Source organism: Chelonoidis abingdonii, chromosome 7 (genome assembly GCF_003597395.2).
Source record: "Chelonoidis abingdonii isolate Lonesome George chromosome 7, CheloAbing_2.0, whole genome shotgun sequence".
NCBI classification, from domain to species: Eukaryota; Metazoa; Chordata; order Testudines; family Testudinidae; genus Chelonoidis; species Chelonoidis abingdonii.
This window is the reverse complement of record NC_133775.1, coordinates 34,673,383-34,695,561: the sequence shown is the minus strand read 5'-3', so window position 1 is coordinate 34,695,561 and position 22,179 is coordinate 34,673,383. Positions and strand designations below refer to the sequence as shown.

At 40.9% G+C, this 22,179-nt stretch overlaps 2 protein-coding genes and 1 non-coding gene across 5 annotated transcripts in view; 1 reads left to right on the top strand and 2 right to left on the bottom strand.

Moving 5' to 3' along the window:
* DIPK1A (divergent protein kinase domain 1A) overlaps positions 1 to 7,122 on the top strand; it is a 42,600-nt gene extending 35,478 nt beyond the window's left edge. The window contains 3 exon segments of the mRNA XM_032773015.2: positions 217 to 324; positions 3,055 to 3,231; positions 6,279 to 7,122. Coding sequence (XP_032628906.1) covers positions 217 to 324; positions 3,055 to 3,231; positions 6,279 to 7,091 — 1,098 coding nt within the window. The 3' untranslated portion in view covers positions 7,092 to 7,122.
* Positions 7,123 to 11,536: 4,414 nt separating this feature from the next.
* RPL5 (ribosomal protein L5) lies at positions 11,537 to 20,731 on the bottom strand. Of its 3 annotated transcripts, XM_032773013.2 has the most exons (8): positions 20,612 to 20,731; positions 19,412 to 19,481; positions 19,185 to 19,300; positions 17,691 to 17,825; positions 17,029 to 17,231; positions 15,750 to 15,927; positions 12,454 to 12,542; positions 11,537 to 11,698 (listed from the first exon to the last, which is right to left on the bottom strand). In XM_032773013.2, exons 1-8 carry the CDS (start codon positions 20,612 to 20,614, stop codon positions 11,599 to 11,601), a joined length of 894 nt encoding a protein of 297 aa, XP_032628904.1. In that variant the 5' UTR covers positions 20,615 to 20,731; the 3' UTR covers positions 11,537 to 11,598. The 3 variants fall into 3 exon arrangements, with proteins under 3 accessions (XP_032628904.1, XP_032628905.1, XP_032628903.1); XM_032773014.2 differs by lacking the exon at positions 19,412 to 19,481 and having other exon boundaries at positions 20,612 to 20,711; XM_032773012.2 differs by lacking the exon at positions 20,612 to 20,731 and having other exon boundaries at positions 19,412 to 19,514.
* Positions 16,164 to 16,259, bottom strand: LOC116820516 (small nucleolar RNA SNORD21). The gene has a single exon (XR_004372635.1). It is a non-coding gene; the product is annotated as a small nucleolar RNA SNORD21 (small nucleolar RNA).
* Positions 20,732 to 22,179: the final 1,448 nt, after the last annotated feature.

Sequence of the window (22,179 nt, the reverse complement as noted above, 5' to 3'; positions counted from 1 at the left end):
CAGATGCAGGGGGTTCACCTCTGCAGAACAACTTCCAGAATTGGGGTGTATCTGAATATTTTTTTGTACCCCAGACACATTTCAGAGTTTCTACAGCTTTTTCCCCACTCATTTTACAGGACAAAAGCATAGATATTGGAAAAGCCAACAGGTGTATTATTTCCTCTTTCTGTTCTTCAGTTCTTTCTAGAAACTGTTTTCCTCTTTGTCTTTCAGTGTGATAAATATAAGACTGGAGTTATTGATGGATCAGCATGTAGTAGTCTTTGCGCTAAAGAAACTCTGTATTTTGGAAAATGTTTGTCAACAAAACCCAATAACCAGGTATGACTTTATTTATATGAGCTAATTATATGATTCTTTATCTAAACCGGATTTGGGGTTTGTTTGGATTTTGCAGAATATTAAACAGGCCTTATGTAAAATTACTTGACTTCAGTTAAATTTTACTTATTTAAAGTTTTGCTCACTGAGATATTCAAGGGATGAGAATTTTAAACTAGGGATCCTGTTGGCACAGCATTTATAATCCCAGTCTAAAAGCGAGAAATCTGAGCTGTCAACCAATATAGAACACTGCCTTAGAAACAGCAGACAACAATTCAGAATAATGTTTGATTCCATTTTACAAGGCTCATACTTGTCTGAATTTTGTATTTAATTCACATTTCTGTTTCCATGAAATAGGATGTTTGCCACTCAATCATTTTTAACTTTAGGCATTTTAAATCCAGTATCCTCGATTCAGCAAATCTGTGATAAATTGGGTATTGGGGGAAATGAGGACAGAGATTTAACTTTTACAGTGATTTAGATAAATACTACTGTCCAGTAAAGGTAGAGATGTGGTATTTCTTAGTGTATTTGATGATTTGTCATATCATATTATACAGATGTGTATGTATGCTTTAAGTAATATTGTCTAACACTCTACTTCTCTAATTTTACAAACACCACTTTTAAAATACTGAAACTTTAAATGTACAGTAAAGCTATACTTGGTGTGGACCCTGCACTAAAACAGCTATGAAATCCCATTTCATAATCCCAACTATATATATTGTGACAAAGTTCCTCCTCTACCTTAGTGGGTCCTGCGCTTATTTGGCAGATTTGCTCACCTCAGTGATCTTCCCCACAGTCTGCTTAATCCGTGTCTATCAGTTAGTTGAAGTTGAGGACCCGGCCACCCTCTACTCTGGTTCCAGCCCAGGCCCTGTGATTGCAGCTCTATATCCTCTTAACAGCCAGACAACTACAACTCCCTGGACATTCCCATGCCTCCTCCAACACCTTACTACGCACAGACCTTCCTCCTGGAGTCTGATAATGCTTGTACTCTTAGTCCTCCAGCAGCACAGTCTTCATCTCAGCTCCTTGTGCCTCTTGCTCCCAGCTTTCACAACATACTTCCCTCCTCTGCTCCTCCTGCCTGACTGAGTGAGCTCCTTTTTAAACCCAGGTGCCCATTGCTCCTTGATTGGCTGCGGTTTCTAATCACCTGTCTGCCTAATGGTTCTAGCAGTCTCGATTACTAGTGCAGTAGACTCTCGTCACTCAGGAACAAAAACTCTCATTCAGTGACTGTATATTTGCCTCTACCAGACTCCTGTTCCAATAGTCTAGGTCTGCACAATATATAAATGATGGGGTCTAATTAGCTGTTACCACTCAAGAAAGAATTTGGAGACATGTGGTATTTCTTAAACATCCATCAATGTGCACGCAGTGAGAAAAAAGAAACAGAATGCTGGAATATAAGAAGGGATAATAATAGGAGAAAATATCATGTTGCCTTTGTATAAATCCATGCACCATATCTTGAATACTATGAATTCATCCATCACAAAAATTATATATTGGAATTGGAAAAGGTTCAGAAAAGGGCAACAAAAATGATTAGGGGTATGGAACAGCTTCTGTATGAGGAGAGATTAATAAGACTGGGACCTTTCAGCTTGGAAAAGAGACGGCTAAGGGGAGATATGATTGAGGTCTTTAAAATCATGACTGGTGTAGAGAAAGTAGAAGAAACCTTAAGGAAGTGTTTTGTTTACTGCTTCTCATAACACAAGAACTAGAGATCACCAAATGAAATTAATAGGCAGCAGGTTTAAAACAAATAAAAGGAAGTATTTCTTCACACAATGCACAGTCAACCTGTGGAACTCCTTGCCAGAGTATGTTGTGAAGGCCAAGACCATAACAGGGTTCAAAAAAGAACTAGATACAGACGTCCCCCGGGTTACACAAACTCGACTTACGCAAATCTGCACTTATGGAAAAATTTCCATAAGCTAGATATGGGAGGTCTTTTTTTTTTTTTTTGTAATGGTCGGGTATACATTTCCGACTTACGCAGATTTCGAGTTACGCAAGGCGTTCCAGAATGGAAAGCTTGCATAAATTGGGGATTGTCTGTAAATACATGGAGGATAGGTCCATCGATGGCTATTAGCCATTATGGGCAGGAATGGTGTCCCTAGCCTATGTTTGCCAGAAGCTGGGAATGAACGACGGGATGGAATACTTAATGATTACCTGTTTTGTTCATTCCCTCTGGGATGCCTGGCACTGGCCACTGGGGGAAGACAGAATACTGGGCTAAATGGACCTTTGGTCTGACCCAGTAGGGCCATTCTTATGTTCTTACGTTCATTATATGGTCACTTCCAAAACTGCTGACGCTCCAGATCCATTAAAGGTTTTTACAGCGTGCCCATGTTCCAGTACAGTATGCTTCCTCTCTCCCATCCTGCATCACCAAACTAAAATAAATGCCTCTTATCAGCCTTAACGGAGAAGGTGCTGATGCCATTGTATAAAGCACGCTTTTATGGAGCATGGGCATGTAGCTCTTTAAAATCATATTTGGATACAATGGTCTCTCTTAAATATCTTTTAAAGTGGCACATTAAACCCACTACCAGTCTGAGTGCTGGCTCCTTGCAGTTTCCATGAGCAAACCCAGCATTCTGACTCAGGACAGTAGAAGACAGGAGAGCTTTTGAGGAAATTTTAATGTAACTATATCATTGCCTTTTCTCTGCATAGATGTATTTAGGAATCTGGGGTAATCTACAAGGTGTTGTAAAGTGCCAGATGGAAGAAACTATTCATCTTGATCTTGGAACTGAACTGGAACCAAGAAAAGAAATAGTTCTGTTTGATAAACCAACTAGAGGAACTACTGTTCAGAAATTCAAAGAAATGGTATAAGGTCTTTTTAAAGTAAGTATATGTCAAAGAAGAGAAAATGAGCATAGATGCTCATTCTCACCATGTTTATTTGTTATTAAAAAAAATTTTTTTTTGCCTGACTCGTTTGTCTGTTTATTGTCTGTTCGTTTGTTTTCAGCAGGAAGAGTACACAAATTAAATGTAAAGTCAAAACCTACTAAGTTGCAATTCCAGTTACGTTAGGGATGACCTTCTATTGTAGCTTTGAGAACCATTTTCATATTTTTTCATTTTAAGAATCTACTCTGATTGCGGAAAAACTCAGTTATGTTCTAAGCTACAGTGGTTGCTGGTGAGTAGATCACATAAGCATGAAAAATTTCAGATCCAGAGTTACATGTTAGAGACAATCATGTGTAATTTAAAAGAAGAACAAAAATAGAGGGGTGGAGGTGGCGGGATAGTTATTGGAATGAAAGCTAGCATGAAACTTTTACATATTTAAGGCTTGAACCTGTTTTTGGCCCTTAAATAGGTATCTCTTCCTCTGCACTTTTTCTGTACCATACTAATAACTATTCTATCCTACTAAGTAGTCTACAGCCCAGTTTTCCCAGTATAGAAGCATTGATCTAAGGATATGTTTACACTGAGGGTTTTCTGAACTTCTCCCTCAATTAGTCTTATCACTTGTGCAGCTCCAGTAGTGATAGCAACTGTGGCAGTGTGAGTTTAAAAACCAAACAGAAAACCTGACAGCTGATCTACAAGTGTCAAGTACCCCTATTCAAAGCAGGTCTATGCAACATGATTGTAAGAATGTTAGTGACGGATTTACACTAGTGCTTTCCCCTATAATTAACATTGGTGGAGCTGCAGAGATGCTAGAGTAATTGCAGGACAATATCAGAAAATGTTCAGTGTAGACAAGGACTCGAAAAAATGTCCTGTCTGTACTGGTCATACATGGGTGAGGTGCAGTTTTGATTCCAGAAAAGACAGGACTTCCCTATTCAAAAGCGCAGCAGCAGTCCTGCTGGTTTGTTAAACCAATGAAATGAAAGTTATTATAGTAAGTGACAGAACTAAGTATGAAAGTACATTTATTAGTATAAGAGTAGTACTAAGAGATATTAAAAACATATTTATGACTGGCTAGAAATGATTGTATTCCTTGTTGTAATCTCTAGTCAGTATTGCAAGATCCAAGCTTTAATCAGATGAATTACAATAATCAGAGCTTGTTTTATTATGAAATGTTGTTTGAACTCTCAAAACTTTTCTAGCAAAAGAACCACAAAATGTTTTTATTACAAGTAGGGTTGTCAAGCAATTAAAAAAATTGTGATTAATCACTCAAAAAAATTAATTGCGATTAATCGCACTGTTAGTAGTAGAATACTATTTATTTAAATATTTTTGGATGTTTTCTACATTTTCAAATATATTGATTTCTATTACAACACAGAATACAAAGTGTACAGTGCTCACTTTATATTTATTTATTATTACAAATATTTTCACTGTAAAAAACAAAAGAAATGGTATATTTCAATTCACCTAATACAAATATTGTAGTGCAATATCTTTATAATGAAAGTTGAATTTACCAATGGAGAATTGTGTACAAAAAATAACTGCATTCCGAAATAAAACAATGTAAAACTTTAGAACCTACAAGTCCACTCAGTCCTACTTCAGCCAGTCGCTCAGACAACAAAAGTTTGGGTACAACTTGCAGGAGATAATGCTGCCCACATCTTGTTTACAGTGTCACCTGAAAGTGAGAACAGGCATTTGCATGGCACTGTGGTAGCTGGATATTGCAAGATATTTACGTGCCAGATGCACTAAAGATTCATATGCCTCTTCATGCTTCAACCACCATTCCAGAAGACATGCGTCCATGCTGATGACGGGTTCCACTTGATAATGATTCAAAGGAGAGCGACCGATGCTTGTTCATTTTCGTCATCTGAGTCAAATGCCACCAGCAGAAGGTTGATTTTCTTTTTTGGTGGTTCGGGTTCTGTAGTTTCCGCATCAAGAGTTTTGCTCTTTTAAGACATCAGAAAGCATTCTGCACACCTCATCCCTCTCAGATTTTGGGAGGCAGTCCAGATTTTTAAACCTTGGGTCAAGTGCTGTATCTATCCTTAGAAATCTCACATTGATACGTTCTTTGCGTTTTGTCAGATCTGCTGTGAAAGTGTTCTTAAAATGAATATGTGCTGGGTCATCATTCAAGACTGCTATAACATGAAATATATGTCAGAATGTGGGTAAAACAGAACAGGAGACATACATCTCTCCCCCAATAAGCAATTGGCTGAACAAGAAGTAGGATGGAGTAGACTCAGAAGTAGTACTGAAGGCTCTAAAGTTTTACATTGTTTTGTTTTTGAGTGCAGTTATGTAACCAAAAAAAATCTATATTTGTAAGTTACACTTTCACAAGATATTGCACTACAGTACTTGTATGAGGTGAATTGAAAAATTCTATTTCTTTTATAATTTTTACAGTGCAAATATTTGTAACCAAAAAGAATATAAAGTAAGCACTGTACACTTTGTATTCTGTGTTGTAATAGAAATCAATATATTTGAAAATGTAGAAAAACATCCAAAAATATTTATTAAATTTCAATTGGTCATCTATTATTTAACAGTACAATTAACTGCAATTAATTTTTTTAATCACATTTAATTTTTTTTAATCGCATGAGTTAACTGTGATTAATCAACAGCTCTAATTACACGATACCTAACATAATTTATTAAAGACTCTCTTACTGAGGACAAGGGGCAAATTTTTAGGACTTTGAAAAGGAAGAAAACACATACTTTCATTGCACCATATACATCAAAGGAACACTCAGTATATAGTCCTAAAAAGCACTGTGTATGTATCATTACTGAAACCAGAAAAAACAGAGCATGACCATAGACATTGCTGTAGGTTTCACATGCAGCTGAGTAGAATGGGTAAAATACTTCACTGAATATAAAAACACAGGACAGGTAATCAGTTAGATTAACAGTTTTTAGAAGAAAAATGTATATGGAATTAAATATATATATATATTTGTTTTTTCTAGCAAAAGTTGGGTGAACAGGGAAATCTTTCTGAACTGGTTAATCTCATCCTGTCAGTTGCTGATGGAAACAAAGATGGTCGAGTTTCCTTACCAGAAGCAAAGTCAGCATGGGCTCTTCTGCAGCTAAATGAGTTTCTGCTTATGGTGATCCTCCAGGATAAAGAACACACCCCAAAATTGATGGGTTTTTGTGGAGATCTCTATGTGATGGAAAGAGTTGAATATACCTCTCTCTATGGAATAAGCCTTCCATGGATCTTAGAACTTTTCATTCCCTCTAGTTTCAGAAGAAGCATGGACCAGTGGTTTACTCCATCATGGCCTAGAAAGGCAAAAATAGCTATAGGGCTTTTAGAATTTGTGGAAGACATTTTCCATGGACCTTATGGGAATTTTCTTATGTGTGATACCAGTGCCAAAAACTTGGGTTATAATGATAAATATGACTTGAAAATGGTGGACATGAGAAGAATTGTGCCAGAAATTAATTTGAAGGAATTACTTAAAGATCGTCACTGTGAGTCTGACTTGGACTGTGTTTATGGTACAGACTGTAGAACTCTATGCGACCAAAGTCAAATGAAATGTACCACAGAAATAATTCAGCCCAACTTGGCAAAAACATGCCAGTTACTAAAAGACTATCTCCTTCGCGGTGCTCCGTCAGAAATACGTGAGGAGTTAGAGAAACAACTGTATTCTTGTATTGCCCTTAAAGTCACAGCAAACCAGATGGAAATGGAGCATTCTTTAATACTAAACAACTTAAAAACTTTATTGTGGAAGAAAATATCCCATACAAATGATTCTTAGTATCTTTAACCACAGAAGAAAACATTGCCACTATAGGAGATTTACCACTTTTTATCAAATGCATCTTTGGCATTTTAAAAATATTTCTTCTTAGCTCAGAATTCATTAACTTTCCTAACTCTTACTCCAGCAAACACTGCTACTATAGTGCTTCTCAGAGAAAGAATGTGCCACTTAATGAATTGTCTGACAGAAGTTAAAAGAGCCTTGTGGTTAGAATACTCCATCATGGAAATAAACCATGTGCTTGCCCTCCCCTTGCACTTTGGCAGAAGACCCTAAACTGGGGTCTCCTGCTGTCAATATTCACTGTGCTACCATATTGACTAATTTAACTTTTTTTTAATGCTGTGACTAGCATCATTCATTTGTAAATATCCACTGAGAATTATTTTTTTCCAAGTAGTGTTACAAATGCTAGCTGAAAGACCCACCACTATTAGAAATAATGTGCTTGAGTCCAAGAGATTCTTTTGAATGAACTGAACATTTTGAGGATGAAGTTTACTAATAACTTAGCATGGCAAAATTTGCACAATGGAAGATTTTTAAATTGCTAAACTCAGTGTGACAATTAAAATGTATTCCAGAAAACTGGATATTTTAGTATGAGAGATTTTTAGTTAGATTTTGTTTGCATACACCTTTTTACCTCATACTTACATATATCTTGAATGTTACCACATTAGCTGAAAGTTCTTAATTAAAGGTCCTGGTACAACATGCCATGTTGGGAGCTAAGAATTTAAAATATGTATTATATATTTAAAAAGTTGCATATACTGGAGCAACACTATACTGTTACACAATGGGGAAACAAACTACAAAGCCAGAGTCTTGAAATGTCAGTAGGATATAAGGAAAGTTAAGCAATAGCCAGTTTTGAAGCCAGGGATTTTGTGGATTAGGTGATTCGAAAAGGGTCAGGAGTTAAAGAACTTTAATAGTTTTGGTAGCTGCAGCGTTGTAGCCTTTATAATGGAGATCCTCATAGTAAAGGTTCAGAGTCCTTAGATACTTTTCACTTAGTCAAACTAACAAACTACATTTCTAACACTGATGTAGTCTAAAAGTTTGATTTTGTAGCTAAGGCTGTGTGGCAAGATGTCTTGCATTTACTCTCTCCTGGTTTACTTTAACAAATGTCTAAATTATAGCTAGGCCTAAGCCATGGGACAAAATCTAGATCCTGATCTGGATTTTCCTAAATTTTGGAAGTGTTCAGATATGGAGATTTTTGTTTGGGACATCTTTACCCTAAGCACTAAATCAATAATTAGTTTATTATTGGAGATATTCTCCTTGTCATGTTCTTGTTTAAATTTTTGCAGGGTGCTAGGTTTATTCTCTGCAGCAGAGTGAATACTAGACTTAGGTCATGAGAGAAATAACTTCTCATCTTAACTCCCATTTGTCCACATTCCACACTGTTCTTGACTGCTCAGGAGTGGCTCAAGTCACAGATGAGATTTTGCAGAACTGTGTGTGTATGTAAAGCACTTGTGAACATTATGCTTGTAGTCACCCATTACTAAACCTTCGTAAGCACTTCATTCACTTCTACCTTTTGTTCAAGGACAATGAGCAAAAAATCTTTTATTTAAAAAGTACTAAAGTGTTAATTCTTAATTGCTTTGCAGGCCTTTTATGTTAAACATGTTTCCTAAATGATTATTAGTATCTGGATTCAACAAAATTCTTGTTCATGAAGGCATATAATAAACATACTTAGAGAAGGTAAAATCATCTATCTTCCCTCTGTGTATACTGTGGGAAGTATTAATTCTCTTGGTTTAGGTGTGGTTTTGCTTCTTTGTAAATATTCAGTTTGACTCTTGCACCGTGTCTACCATTCTGCTGTCTCCTTAAAGTTGACTGATTCCTGCCCTCCAGTATATCTGCAACTAGTAAAGAAACCAAACATTAAGTATATCATTTTCTAACCAGATAAATCTGAATGTGAATACTATGATGGCTATTAGGCATTGAAACTATTGAACAAAATAGTGTGACTATTTTAAATGTTTTTCGGATAACTGGAAACTTGTCAACAATGCAGTTTATTGTACATTTTCATTGCTACTTGCACCACCTTCAGGAGCTTTCATTTAGAGTTTTGTTTACAATAAATCAAAGAAATCCTTCCCCTCTTTTACAGCAGTATTTTTTATAAATTAACAGTGGGGGTTTGAAAGACTCTTAAAAGGAAGGTTTATCTTAAAATAACTTCAGATATCCAGCTTCAATTTGATTCTTAATTTAAATTATAGAAAAGGAGCAAGTCACTTAATCTTTAACGAGATCATTACTGCTTACCGTATATACTCAATCATAAGCCGGTTCATTTATAAGCCAACCCCCCCACCCAAGATAGATAAGTAAAAATGGAAAATTTGTATTACTCGTTCATAAGCCGACCCTATAATTCGGGGTCGGCAGACTTTGGCTCCCGGGCCATCAGGATAAGCCGCTGGTGGGCCGAGATGGTTTGTTTACCTTGAACATCTGCAGGCATGGAGGTAAACCTAAGTAAACAAGTGTCCCTGCGGGCCAGCTGCTTACCCTGATGGGCTGGGACACCAACTGGTGGGGAAATTTTGCGCAGGGGGGGAAGTGGGAGTCAGGGGACTAACCCCTGTGACCACCCCCCACGACTCCACCCCTAGCCCAGGACCCCCCCCCTCTCCCCATCCCATCCCTTCCCACGTTAGCTGGGGAGGATGTCTCTGGCCTGGCTAGAGCTACTCTTAACAGCCTGCTCTGGGGGGAGGGGCCGAGCTGTACAGCTGCAGCCTGCCAGTCCCCCGGCTGCAGCTGCTTCAGAGGCTGAGGGGGAGAGCAGCATGGCCAGAAGCAGAGAGACTCTGGCCCTACCTCTTCCCTTCTGGCTCTGCTGCCTCCTTACTCCCTCTGTTGGAGGGCGGGGGGGCGAGGGGTTGTGTCCCACCTCTCCCTCATTATACCTGTTCATAAGCCACCCTTCTCTGGTGCTCCCCTTTTTTACTCAAAATATTCAGCTTATGAATGAGTATATATGGTAATTTTCACTGGAAGACAATCCCATTCGATAGTTTTCATACTACTATTGGAATTACAAAAGTTAAAAGGCAGAAACAGATTAATTTAAGCAAGGTTTTAAAACATGGAATTAGCCTGTTTTAAGAAAGTATGATTGGCAGTAGTTTTTTTTTTTTTTTTAGTGTTCAACATCCTCCCTTCAATAGCAATTGCTTCAAATGAAATTGGATATTCCAAAGAATATTAGAGATTAAAATCAACATTGGTAGGATAAATCATGACTCAAGGTATCCCACTGTTTCAATTATTAGTTTTTATGTAGATAATTTTTTAGAAAATTATTCAATGAATCTTCTCATTGCACAGCATTGTCATTACTTTGTTGCTAATTAACTGAAAGAACTCTGCAAGAAAGCTCATACACTAGCATTGCCACCAATATTCTTTTACATTTTCTTGGTACCGAGTGGGCTACCAAATTCATTGAACACTACATTTTTGTCCTTGAGCAAGTTTACCCTTGCCTAAGGACAAAATTGAGAGTGGGACGTGCCAGCCAGGAATCTCTGCAAGGAGTCTGTGTGCATCAAACAGCAACTCCCCCAGGCTAGTGGTTTCAAACCCCCTCTGCCAGGAACAACTGTCTAATCTCCAGAAACCAACTGATGGGCAGGGGTGATATGCTTTGGGCTCTTCAGATCAACTCCAGAGCCTCCCAGAACTGGGTGGATACTGCAGAGCTGTTGCTAAAGGAGCTGTCCCACCATCTCCTCCCCACAGCCAGACGTGGCCTCAAGAGGAGGAGGAAGGCTTTCATGCCACAGGGGAGTGTCACTGAGCACTGAGCAGAGTACAATAGGTACTTAAAGGACCAGACCACAGCCTTGCTGGGGCCACAAAGAGGAGACAGAGGCACAGTTTGACTTGTGCAGCCACATATGTGCAGTTTACAGGAGACACTGATTGCCACTATTAAGTACATATTTTAGTTAGGAGGAATGGATAATTACATGCATATATAACACCATTTAATTAACACTAATTTTCTTTTGGCTATTATCTAGACTCACCAATGCCTATGACTGGTCAGCAAAGTGTATTTAAAAATCTCATTTTACCTTCCAATGCATAAAGCTAAAACTCCAGTAGAACTACAGACAAAAGGTAGTTAACTAAGAGAAAGAGCCAGTGCCAAAAATTCACAGGGTGAGAAAATCAATAGGTGTCAAAATGAAACTTTACAACATTATCCAGTGGTCTGTGAAATACAGTAAGTTGGATCCTTAAACATACTAAAGTTACCTTGAAAACAATCATCATGAGTCTAACGCTGTAGAATATTTTCTAAGCCTCTTTTTCAGATTGTTTGGACTTTCATTTAGATAAAGCATCTTTAGATCAAATGTCAATAAGCCAATGCTACACAGTTGCTGGTTCAATAAATTTATTGTACTTTTCAAAGTCTTCACAGAAAATTGTGGAAGATATCTTAGCTATCAGCTGTACGCTCCTGGGCCCTGAGGAAGCTAGCCTTCTTCTGAGCAACACGATCTTTCTTCTGGGCAAGGGATAACTTGGGACGGTTCCATCTGCAATGCAAACATGGTATAAATATGCAAGGCAGTAATAGTAAATCTAAATACCAGAACACCAGGAGTTACATGACCATAAGGAATGAGTGAGAGATTATGCCTAGGAAATAGTGTTTCAGAAATTACTTTCTATAGCACTCTTTCTTTCAGTGGTCAAGTCAATGGGTTAGTTAGTATACCACAAGGTTTGGTCACATTATGAAAGTGCATCATGTTTTTCACTGTAGTATCCAGTTTACTACCAAGGGAAATAATTCTAAAGTGTGGTGGCAGCACTGTCAAACAGGCAACTAGCTAGATGGACCTCAAGTCTGATCCAGTTATGTTCCTAGATTAGCTGTTCTCGAACTGTGGGTCAGGACCACAATGGGGTCGCCAGAGCCAGCATTAGACTTGCTGGGACCCAGGGCTGAAGCTGAAGTCTGAACTCCACCCAGGACAGTGGGGCGTGGGGTGTGGCCACCTCTCCCCAGACCTAGGGTGGCAGGGCTCAGGCTCCAGCCTCTGTTCCCTGCACCCAGGGCAGCGGGGCTCAGGCTCCAGCCCTCCCCCTGGTGTAATGTAGTAACTCTGTTGTCAGAGGTGGTCAAGGTGCAATGAAGTTTGAGAACCCCTGTCTTAAATCATGTCTGAAACATCCAGTTAGTTTCAACACCAAACAGGGACTGGAGGAATTAATTAACATAAATGCCACAGCTCCAGAAAATTTGCTTTGAACAGGCATATCTAACTCAAAGGAGGAAAAATTTTACCTCTTCTTTTTGACTTCTCTCTTGGGTTTCTTTTCATGGACTGGATTCTCCCGTATACCAGCATGGGCTTTTTTATACATTTCCTCCATCTGCAAGAAATACAATGTAGTCCATAAAGTCATGAATGTCAGAACTTCATTCAATGCATACAAGTTAGGAGTTATCCCACTGCCAAGAACATACTAGTGAGTAGAGAAAGAATACTGACTAAGGTCAAATGTGTTCTCTCAACATCTTCAAACAGTCCTACAGAGAGGTCTAAACCAGACTGGGAACAGAATACAGGCACCTAAGGTGCTAAGTAATCCTCCAGAAACAGCAACTTAAGAGAGAGCAAGGCTGTCAACACTGCGCACCTTTCAATGGCTTGTGTTGCAAGGTGCGCTGTGTGACAGCTCTCTCACTGGGACAGCATTCTCCTGCTGACAAAATAAAACCATCTCCAACAAAGAGTGGTAGCTTAGTCACCAGGAGCGCGGCTCCCACTGACGAAGTGCTGTCCACACCAGCGCTTTTTGTTGCTAAAATCTGTCATTCAGGAGAGTGTTTTTTCACATCTCTGAGTAACAAAAGTTTAAGTGACGGAAGTGCCAATGTAGACAAAGCCTAAGATGTAGTTCAAAGGAGCACCTCAGAAAGGCAATAAGCCTGCAGCTCCCTCAGGAACTGTGCACACAGGCATGCACTACAGATTTCACACCAGAAACTTTCTGCTGCAAAACCTATCTGAAGTTCTAAAAATACTACTGACATCAGATGCCACTCTTCAACCAGCAGTGCACTCTTGTGCTCAGGAGATAGGATTTTACCACAAAAAAAACAACAACCCAGTCATCCTTCAGTTAAGAGCATGATTGGCTTTGGAATCCAAAGGAACCTTTTCTTTACAGGGCAGAGTGTCATTGGTCTCTATCTATGGTGCTTAGATGGTCCCACCAGTGACTATAGCATAGTATGAGCATCTCGCAATACCCATGGCAGGCAGCGAATAGAGGCACAGAGAGACTGAGTTAGTTGACCAAGGTCACAAGAAGTCTACAGGGGAACAGGGATTTGCACCAGTTTCATGAAACCCAGGAAGCATCCTAACCACTAGATCATCCTTCCTCTGAAGTCTATCCAGGTTATGTGCATCGCTTTTGCAAAATGTCTCCTTCCTCAACCTAAATTAAGAACTAGCTCAGGAAGTTCTCTAAATAAAACTGGAATGTTTAGCATGTCCCAGGCAAACGAGGAAAACTCAAGTCATGCCAGTTTCTCCAAAGACAATACAAGTCTGAGGGAACATTTAGTTAGGTTTTGGTTCAAGTCAGTGACCAACAACAATGGCCATGTGTGAATGAAGTAATCTGAACTAAAAAACATGCAATTTTTCACAATAGTGGTAGTTTTGTACAGCTGTGCCTCAATAAAGATAGAAATTTTGTTGTTAATGCAGGGGTGAGAGAATGGCAGAGTTTGAGTCACTAATTCTTAAGCCATGCAACTGATAAATTTATCAATTTAGGTGTTAGGTCATCCCATCAGAAATCACATCGTTGTGGGAGGTAAGGGAAATACATCTCTAAACAGAGAACCTCCATCTTAGCATACTTGAAAATAAAAATTCCTAGTTCTTAAATAGCACTTTTCAGCTGCAGATTTCAGTGCTTTAGAAAGGTCAACATCTTTATCCCTGTTTTATAGATGGGCTGAGGCACAGAACAGTAGTGATTTGCCCAAGATCACACAGCATACCAGTGATACAGCCAGGAATAGAACCCAGGTCAGCAACTTCCAATACAGTGCTCTATGCACTAGGACTAGGCCACTACTAAGGAACAATTCTGACTGCTTCAGCATAAGTTTTCTTGTCTAACATAGAGGTTCTCTTTAAACATGGAATGCATCTAAACCACATCGCAGGGACATGTCTCCTCCCTTCATGACTGCAGTATATTCCTGGCAACTGCATACATGGAAGTGTACCATTAGTATTCTTTAATGCAGATTAGTGCCGGGGTAGACAGTGCTATGCCGGTGGGACAGAGTCTCTGACTGGCACAGCTACCACCTTTGTTGGGAGTGGTTTAAATTATGCCAGCAGGAGAGCTCTCTCCTGCTGGCACAGAGCAGCCATTCAGGAGACCATACAGCAGCACAGCTGCAGTGCTCTGGCTGTGCCGCTGTAAGGTCTGACATGTAGACATAGCTAAAGTTATCTCGGTAGAAATTTGTATGTAGGTCGGCCCTGAAAGGATTTTGAAAGCTTACAGCTCTTTAGCATATCTAGTGTATGGGCACTAGGAAAGAGTTCTTCCTGTAAGTATAAGACTTCAGTACAGACTTCATGGCAACATAAACTTCATAAATTACTTCAGAGAATAAAGAAGTTAAGATTGTAAATGCCAAAGTTTCACTGTAATTTTCATGGAGTTTCTTAACTGTTTAGTATGCAGTATTTTAGTATTTTAAGACAAGACGTTAAGACATACTAGCAAAATGATTTACAAGATACCAACATAACACACCTCTACCGCAATATAACAATGTCCTCGGGAGCCAAAAAAAAAAAAAATCTTACAGTGTTATAGGTGAAACCATGTTATATCGAACTTGATCTGATCCGCCGAAGTGCACAGCCCCACCCCCCGGAGCGCTGCTTTACTGCATTATATCCGAATTCTTGTTATATTGGGTGGCATTATAATGGGGTAGAGGTGTACCTAAAAACTAACAAGTAAGGGGCTGTATATAGTGTTCTCACATTGTACTGCTATTTAATTGGCTTTTTCAGGTGATACAAACAGAACATTCTCAGACAATCAGGAGTGACAGGGAAACAAGGAAAACACCATAACAGTGGGACAGGCAAGAAACTACTGGTAAGGAAGAGTTAGGAGAAGGGAGGGCAACAAATTATTCTGGTAGAACAGTGTCATGGAAAGGAGTAGATCGTTGGTCTGATATCTGTCAAACATGACATTTAACAAGCTGCTAAGCTTTTTGATAGCAGATCACACCTTTATCATCTTTTTGGTGAAGCATGTGGTATGACAAGAAAGGTCATATATTTGGCCTTCATCACCAGCTGTTCTGGGTTCAAGGACCGTGTCCAACTTTTAAGAATCATAGCACTAGGTTTGCAGAGGCCTGGCACTGGGAGTACCCCTCTGGTCTGATAACATGCCATCTACATGGCCCACATTACTATTTTGCGAAGTATTTGCATTCCAAGCATCAGTTTTAAACAAGACAAATTATCTTTTAGTGCCACTACTAGTATGCAATTAATTTACAGACAGACAGTGTCTTACCATGTCAGGTGTTACATTGTTCTTTATATACTGGGAGAACTGTTTTTTGTAGGCATCTTCATCCTCCTCCATCAGGTAACGCATGTAACCTGCAACATTCTGACCCATGATGTGTGTGCGATGAACCTCTGCATTAAACTCTTTGCTTTCCGAGTCATAACCAGGGAAACGTTTGGTACTATGAAACACGAGTTACAGGTTAGTGGTTAGAATTTTACATCACCTAATAAAAGTTGGTTTAAGAAGTTCTTTAAGACTGAGACTGCATTCTACAAGTTTCAAGGTGAATGATACACTATAGCTCCCCTACAGGTAGCTAGAAAGTGTGACTAAAGAAAAATAATTTTAAACCAGCTGACAGATTATACTTCTAGAAGCAAAGTTAAGAAATCAACTTGCAAATTGACATCCTTAGCTGCCATCAGTCCCGTCTTGAAACAATGACATACATCATACACAGACCGAGGACCAACTACAGACTGCTCAGTCACTGGGGTATCATCATATAGCAGCCAAGTTAAAGAACTGACAGAAAGTTGGCAGCCTTAAAAAAAAAAAAAAAAAGCAGCAACACTGAACTTTCCCCCTTTCCTTTAAGTTATCCCAGCTACTGTTTGCACTATTTTCACAACTGCATTCATAGAAGCAATCAACAAACATCAAAATTAGACAATGCAGACAACAACCCTGAGTCATGATCCTTCACTGATCCTAGCTTAAAGCAGAGGTCGCCAGGACATCTACACAGAAACCTCTGCCACCACTGTAGATGGATTTTAGGTTCTGGCCTAAGTTTCCACTAATAGTTGTATAGAGGGCTTAAGGCCAATGATCATTCTGAATGTGGTGTATATAGTTTCTCAAAACAGAAAAGTCAGACAAATAGGAGTTAAGACAGAGAATTAAAAAGAATTACACATTTACTACAAACTGCTTCTATGGCAATATGAACAGTAAGAAGTGTTTACTCTGCTTAACTGCAGTCACTAGATATTCAAGGCGAAAGGTGATTATATTGCTGTATTTTTAGTAACCTTTATGGAAATAAGCATTAATCTTACTCTCTTAACTTCGAGTCCCTGGGAGGAATGTCAATAACATCTACTGAAAACAAGTAAATACAACTTGGATTAAACCTAATTACCACATTAACAGGGTCACTCCACAGTGAATTCAGCTAACCTAAGGTGAAGCTGAAATATCACTATAATGCATATAAAAGATGTGAAGTCTCAGTTTTCAAAATTCCCTTTTTACCAATTTATCTGAGATAAGTTACCTATGAGGGATGGACAGGCCACCATCCACTGCGCCCTTTAGTGCACCGAAGACTTTGTTTCCAGTCGTAGTTCTGGCAAGACCTGCATCCAGGTAACATGTAAAAGCACCAGGCTGTCCATCCACACTTTCCACATTATATTCATCACCAGTCACTTCAACTTGGCCTTCATAAATCTTATCAAGGCCAAATTTGTTCAAAAGCTGTAACAGGAACAGTACAGTGTAAGTATGTCTTCCTCTAGAGTTCTCTCCACATTTAGTTGCTTTGATTTAAGAACCAAAATGAAGTGTTTTCATGTTGCAAGACAATCGTCATAAAAGTTGATTCTGTATTTGTGGCAGTACCCAGGTATTCTACAGTAATGCTTTCTCAGCAGCAGTGCACACTAATCTTACCCTCAGAAGGTTTTAACAGGAATCACTAAATAAATCTGTGCATACTTTAGCCCACCCATGTTTGTTAGACAGCCACATTGGGCAATCAAATCAATCTACAAATTCAGGGTTGTTTTTTTTAATATTTAGAACACAGTTCCAAATAAGTCAGTGGTACATACAAAACAGAGGGTTCCACTAATGTAAGACAAGACTCCTTTATTTTCTGACCATCTACTAAAGCAAGCCCTTTGACATTTAGATATAAGTTTAGTGGGTACATACCCTGCGGGCCAGCAGCAGGCCCGTACAATAGGCGGCAGCATAATTGGTCAAACCAACTTTCACACCATACTTCGGCAGCTCATGAGAGTACGCAGCACAGACTATCATATCACCTTCGATCCTGGCATATGCAATCTGACAACAAAATAAATGTTAGTGTTCTCACAGCGGTTATAATATTGTGGGCTCAAACCTGCCTCCCATCTGCATGTGGAATCCTACTAAAGGCAATGGCAGTACTGCAAGACCTCCACATGCAGGTCTGGAAAACACAAGTTTAGATCTAAATTCTTCATCCTTCCTCATTTAAGACATGACGATGAAAGGTTTAAAAGTAAACCTCAAAATGTAAAAAGTATAAAAAATGTAAAGAGTTGAAGTACAGCTCTGTGATGATGCAGCCTCAATACTGCTTCTTCTATTGCAACAGCGCTAAACTGACAACTAAAAACGAAGTCACTTCTATCTGAACCCCCGCCCCAACCTACCATTACAATAGTTAAGATGACAACAACAGTTATTTTCTTAGTTTCACCTTTGTGTATTTGACAGCAATTACATCTAGTTAACTTCACCATTCATCTGCATTGATATTTCCCCTATTTGTGTGGTACTTTCAGACAGCAAGAGGAAGGAACATGTTTTTTAAAAACTTGAGGGGGATTAAGGGGCATGTGCAGCATTTGTACATATTCTACATTTTTATTGCAGTTATCTGTTGTCCTGTTTTCTTCAAACTTGGACTGTGATATAATCCTCATTAAGGACTATAAAAAACAACTTATATGAAGCTTCCAAGCTTAAAGTGTTCTATTCGCACAGATCAGAGAAGTCTATTCACGCATAATTCAAAAGGTGTCATAGAATCAGAATATCAGGGTTGGAAGGGACAGGAGGTCATCTAGTCATATCAGGAGGTCATCTAGTCCAACCCCCTGCTCAAAGCAGGACCAATCCCCAACTAAATCCTATGATTCAGGATTTTATGGACAAGCTGTTAAAAGCACATTTGCTTCTGGAGCCAACAGAATGTTTGGGGGTGAGAGGAGACCCCACAACAGTGCAGGAGCAGGACCCAGCTGACAAGACGTCATGGTCAGTCTTGCTTCTTTCTGCTTAAGGAAGATGGAGATAGCTCACAGTGTGCGTCATTCTGAGCTGAAAACTAGCACTCAAGATTAAGAAAACCACTTCATTTCTGCTTCAGCAGTAAGGGTTTGAACTGCCTCTGATGCAATTACATCAGTTCAACTGTATTTGTACTATTCCATCTGGGAATAAGCACATTTATACCTGTATAACTACGTCCATGATATAACCATAATGCTTTATCTATAATGATCAAAATCACACTCCTAACAGACATTGCTATAACACTACAAAAACTGTGGTTAGACCAGACTTTAGAATACAGAGTTGCTTTTTTTCCTCCTTAGTGTAAAGGTAAAAAAAGGCAGTGCTTTGGTATAGCCAAGCAAGCAAAGAAATCCTTACCTGGCAGATAATATCTCTGTTGGTAATGCGTACTATCATCCTATATTTAGGGGTGTTATACTTGTTTTTATCTTGAATCACCAAACGCTTACGGGCATAATAATCAGTCTTTCCCTCTGAAAAGACAATAGTATGGACATGAGAAACAAACAGCAGGGACATATAGCAAAGACATACGTCAATATAGTTTACCAGTATAGTTTGAGCTATGGAAAAATTAACTGTACCTCTTCTTCTCCTGAATTTCACTTGGTACCTCTTGAAGTAGGCCTTATTCTTGACAACTTTCACAAACCCCTTGAACAAAGAAAACATAATTACAACTGGACACAGTTAACACAGCATCAAGAAGTCTACTGATGGCTACTGTGAATTAAAAAAGTGTCTGTCGGAGGCAGGGTTGAAAAGACAGGAGATACAGTGTCTTCTCAGACTAAACACATTAAAAATCAGAAGTTACCTTCAAATTCTAACTTAAGGCACATCTTATTGTCTCATTTCATGTGGATTTATGTGAAGTAGAGAAATACAGCAGAGGACCATTAGATGTATAATACATGTTCATTAATTAAATGCTTCTTAAAACTATGTTACCCAAATAAATGAATTTAATCACTTATTACCATGTACTCAATTATGTTCTTGAGCAAGGTAATAGTGTCAGAAAGACAATTACCAGCTTTAATGTCAACATGATAAGAAAACTTCCAACCAGTCTCCACTACCTATCACTGACTACACTAACTTGGCGCAATCGCATCAAAGCCCACCTGTGGCAGCGAGGGGAAGGGCGAGGAAAAACAATATTGGTATGAAACTGGCGCTGCCAACCAAATTTGAAGCCAACAGCCAGTGGCTAGAGGAAACATGGAGCATTTTCACAACAACCCAGGGAGACCGACAAAACAAGTGTTTCAGCCCAGAACCCCAGTGTCGTGCCCCCAACGTCTCACTCGCAGCTAGACAGCGCCAAGCACAGCCCTGCCCATACTCCAGGAGCCAGGCCGGGCCATACATGCGCGGCCCAAGAACTGCCATGCGGAGCCTCGCAGACAGGGGCTCTCCACCGCACAGAGCCGGCCGCACTCGGAGACATGGCGGAGACACTCAGCCCGCCGCTCCCTACGGCCCGCCGAGCCAGCGCTGGGCTGACACAGGCCTGAGGAGCCGGCAGCTGAGGCGCGGTGCAAGGCCCATGCCAGCGGCTCTTGTCCCCGGGGAGCCGCCGGTCCTGTCCCGGCAGCAGCGGACCCGGGCGGCGGGGGCGGCCATTAGGCCACGCTGGAAGCTGCTGCAGCCGGGCCCGGGCGCCTCCCCAATCAGAGTCCATCGGGCCGGCGGGGGCCGCGCTGGAGGCTGCAGCGGGCGCGGGAGCACCAGCCCGTATCGCCCCTACCCCTGCTGGGCCCCTGGTGCGCGGTACTGACCATTGCGCCAGGTTCTGTCCCGTCTCAGCTTAGGCCGGGGCCCGCTCAGCGCAACGTCCACAGCCCGTAGCACTGGGGGAAAAGGCCGTGCCCACTGCGCAGCCGCAGCACCTAGCCTGGCCGACGAGGCGGAGGGAGGTGCCGCGAGAGAGAGCCGCCCTGCACACTAGGGGCGCGAACGGAAGTTGGTGCCCCCTCCTGGGAGGCAGAGAAATCGCACGCCGGAGCCGTGAGTGCAGAGGGAGATTCCGGCTTGCAGGAGTGGCCGCGCCTCACCTGCCACTGGCCTTGCTTAGCTTGTCTTTCTAGACTTTCCTGCAAAGCTCCGGGTTCCCAAGCGAACCCCTCTCGGCTCCCACACATCCCCATGTGTGCGTTAATTCATCCAGGGGTCCCCAGGCTCCCATCTTCCCCAGGCACCCAAGGACACACACAGAGGGATCCCCTGGCTTTCATTTCACCCCTCCCAGGGCTTCTCCAGGACTCCCCAGCCTGGCTCCCTCACCATAACCCTGGGTGGCCAGCCTGAGCCTGAGAAGGAGCCAGAATTCACTAATGTACATTGCTAAAGAGCCTCAGTAATATGTCAGCAGCCCCACATCAGCTCCCCCTGCCCTGCTTCCAGCACCTCCAACCCAAGCGCAGCCCTCCCGATCAGTGCCTCCCTCTCCCGATCTGCTGTTTCCCTGCATTCAGGAGGCTTTGGGGGAGGAGCGAGGACACTGCAGGCTAAGGGGAGGGGCTAGGAAGGGGTGGAGTGGGGGTAGGGCTTGTGACAGAGACAGCAGTTGAGCAGTGGGCTTCCCTCCCTCTCCCCCTGGCACATTGGAAAGTTGGCACCTGTAGCTCCAGCCCCAGAGTTGGTGCCTTTACAATGAGCTGCATATTAACTTCTGAGAGCCGCATGTGGCTCCGGAGCCAAAGGTTGGCCACCCCTGCCATAAATGCAAGATTCCCCAAAGCTCTCCCACCCAGCTGGATTCCCCAGCACCCTTGCTCCTGGAATGTCCCCATGGAGTCCTCCCCAGGAATCCCACTCCCCGCCTCCTGGATCACGTAAAATTTGTCTTCCCCTTGAAATTTACTTTCTGCCAGCAGTGGCTTTTTTCTTAAGAGCGAAGGCGCTCTTCCCTCACAATTGTGCATCTTCTTTGCAATCACTGGAATGCTTGATTACATACAGTAATAGTTAGTCACTGACAAAACCATCCTTAACGCAGCGTTAAGATTGCTTTGTAGTAACTTATCCCTTCCAGAATCACAAATGAAGAGTCGAGGTATTTTAAACTTCTGAAAATCAGGAAATTCAGAGTTAAGGTACATGCCAATGCAGCTTTTAGTCTGCCACCCTTGAGCAGGCAATAGCCAGTGGCAATTATCTGTCTGCACTCCAGCTTTCTTCACTATGTTAGGTGGAGTAGTACTGAATGGTGGAGGGATTAGTTGGAGTATCTTGGCAGTGGTGTGATTGGGATATGAGGAATTCTGTGGGTCCCCAGTCCCACTTGGTTGATCTGACCGTCACCTTCCCTTCCCACCGCCCCCCTGTATGTGTGGTGGAAGTAGGG

Bases quoted from the DNA above. Each gene is read 5' to 3' on its own strand.
- RPL5 (XM_032773012.2), bottom strand. From the start codon at position 19,499: ATGTTTTCTTTGTTCAAGGGGTTTGTGAAAGTTGTCAAGAATAAGGCC. The intron at 15,928-17,028 runs GTAACTTATCTC...CGTGTTTCATAG, and splicing joins GGCCTGTCCATCCCTCATAG to TACCAAACGTTTCCCTGGTT. The intron at 12,543-15,749 runs GTAAGACACTGT...TATTTCTTGCAG, and splicing joins ACAATGTAACACCTGACATG to ATGGAGGAAATGTATAAAAA.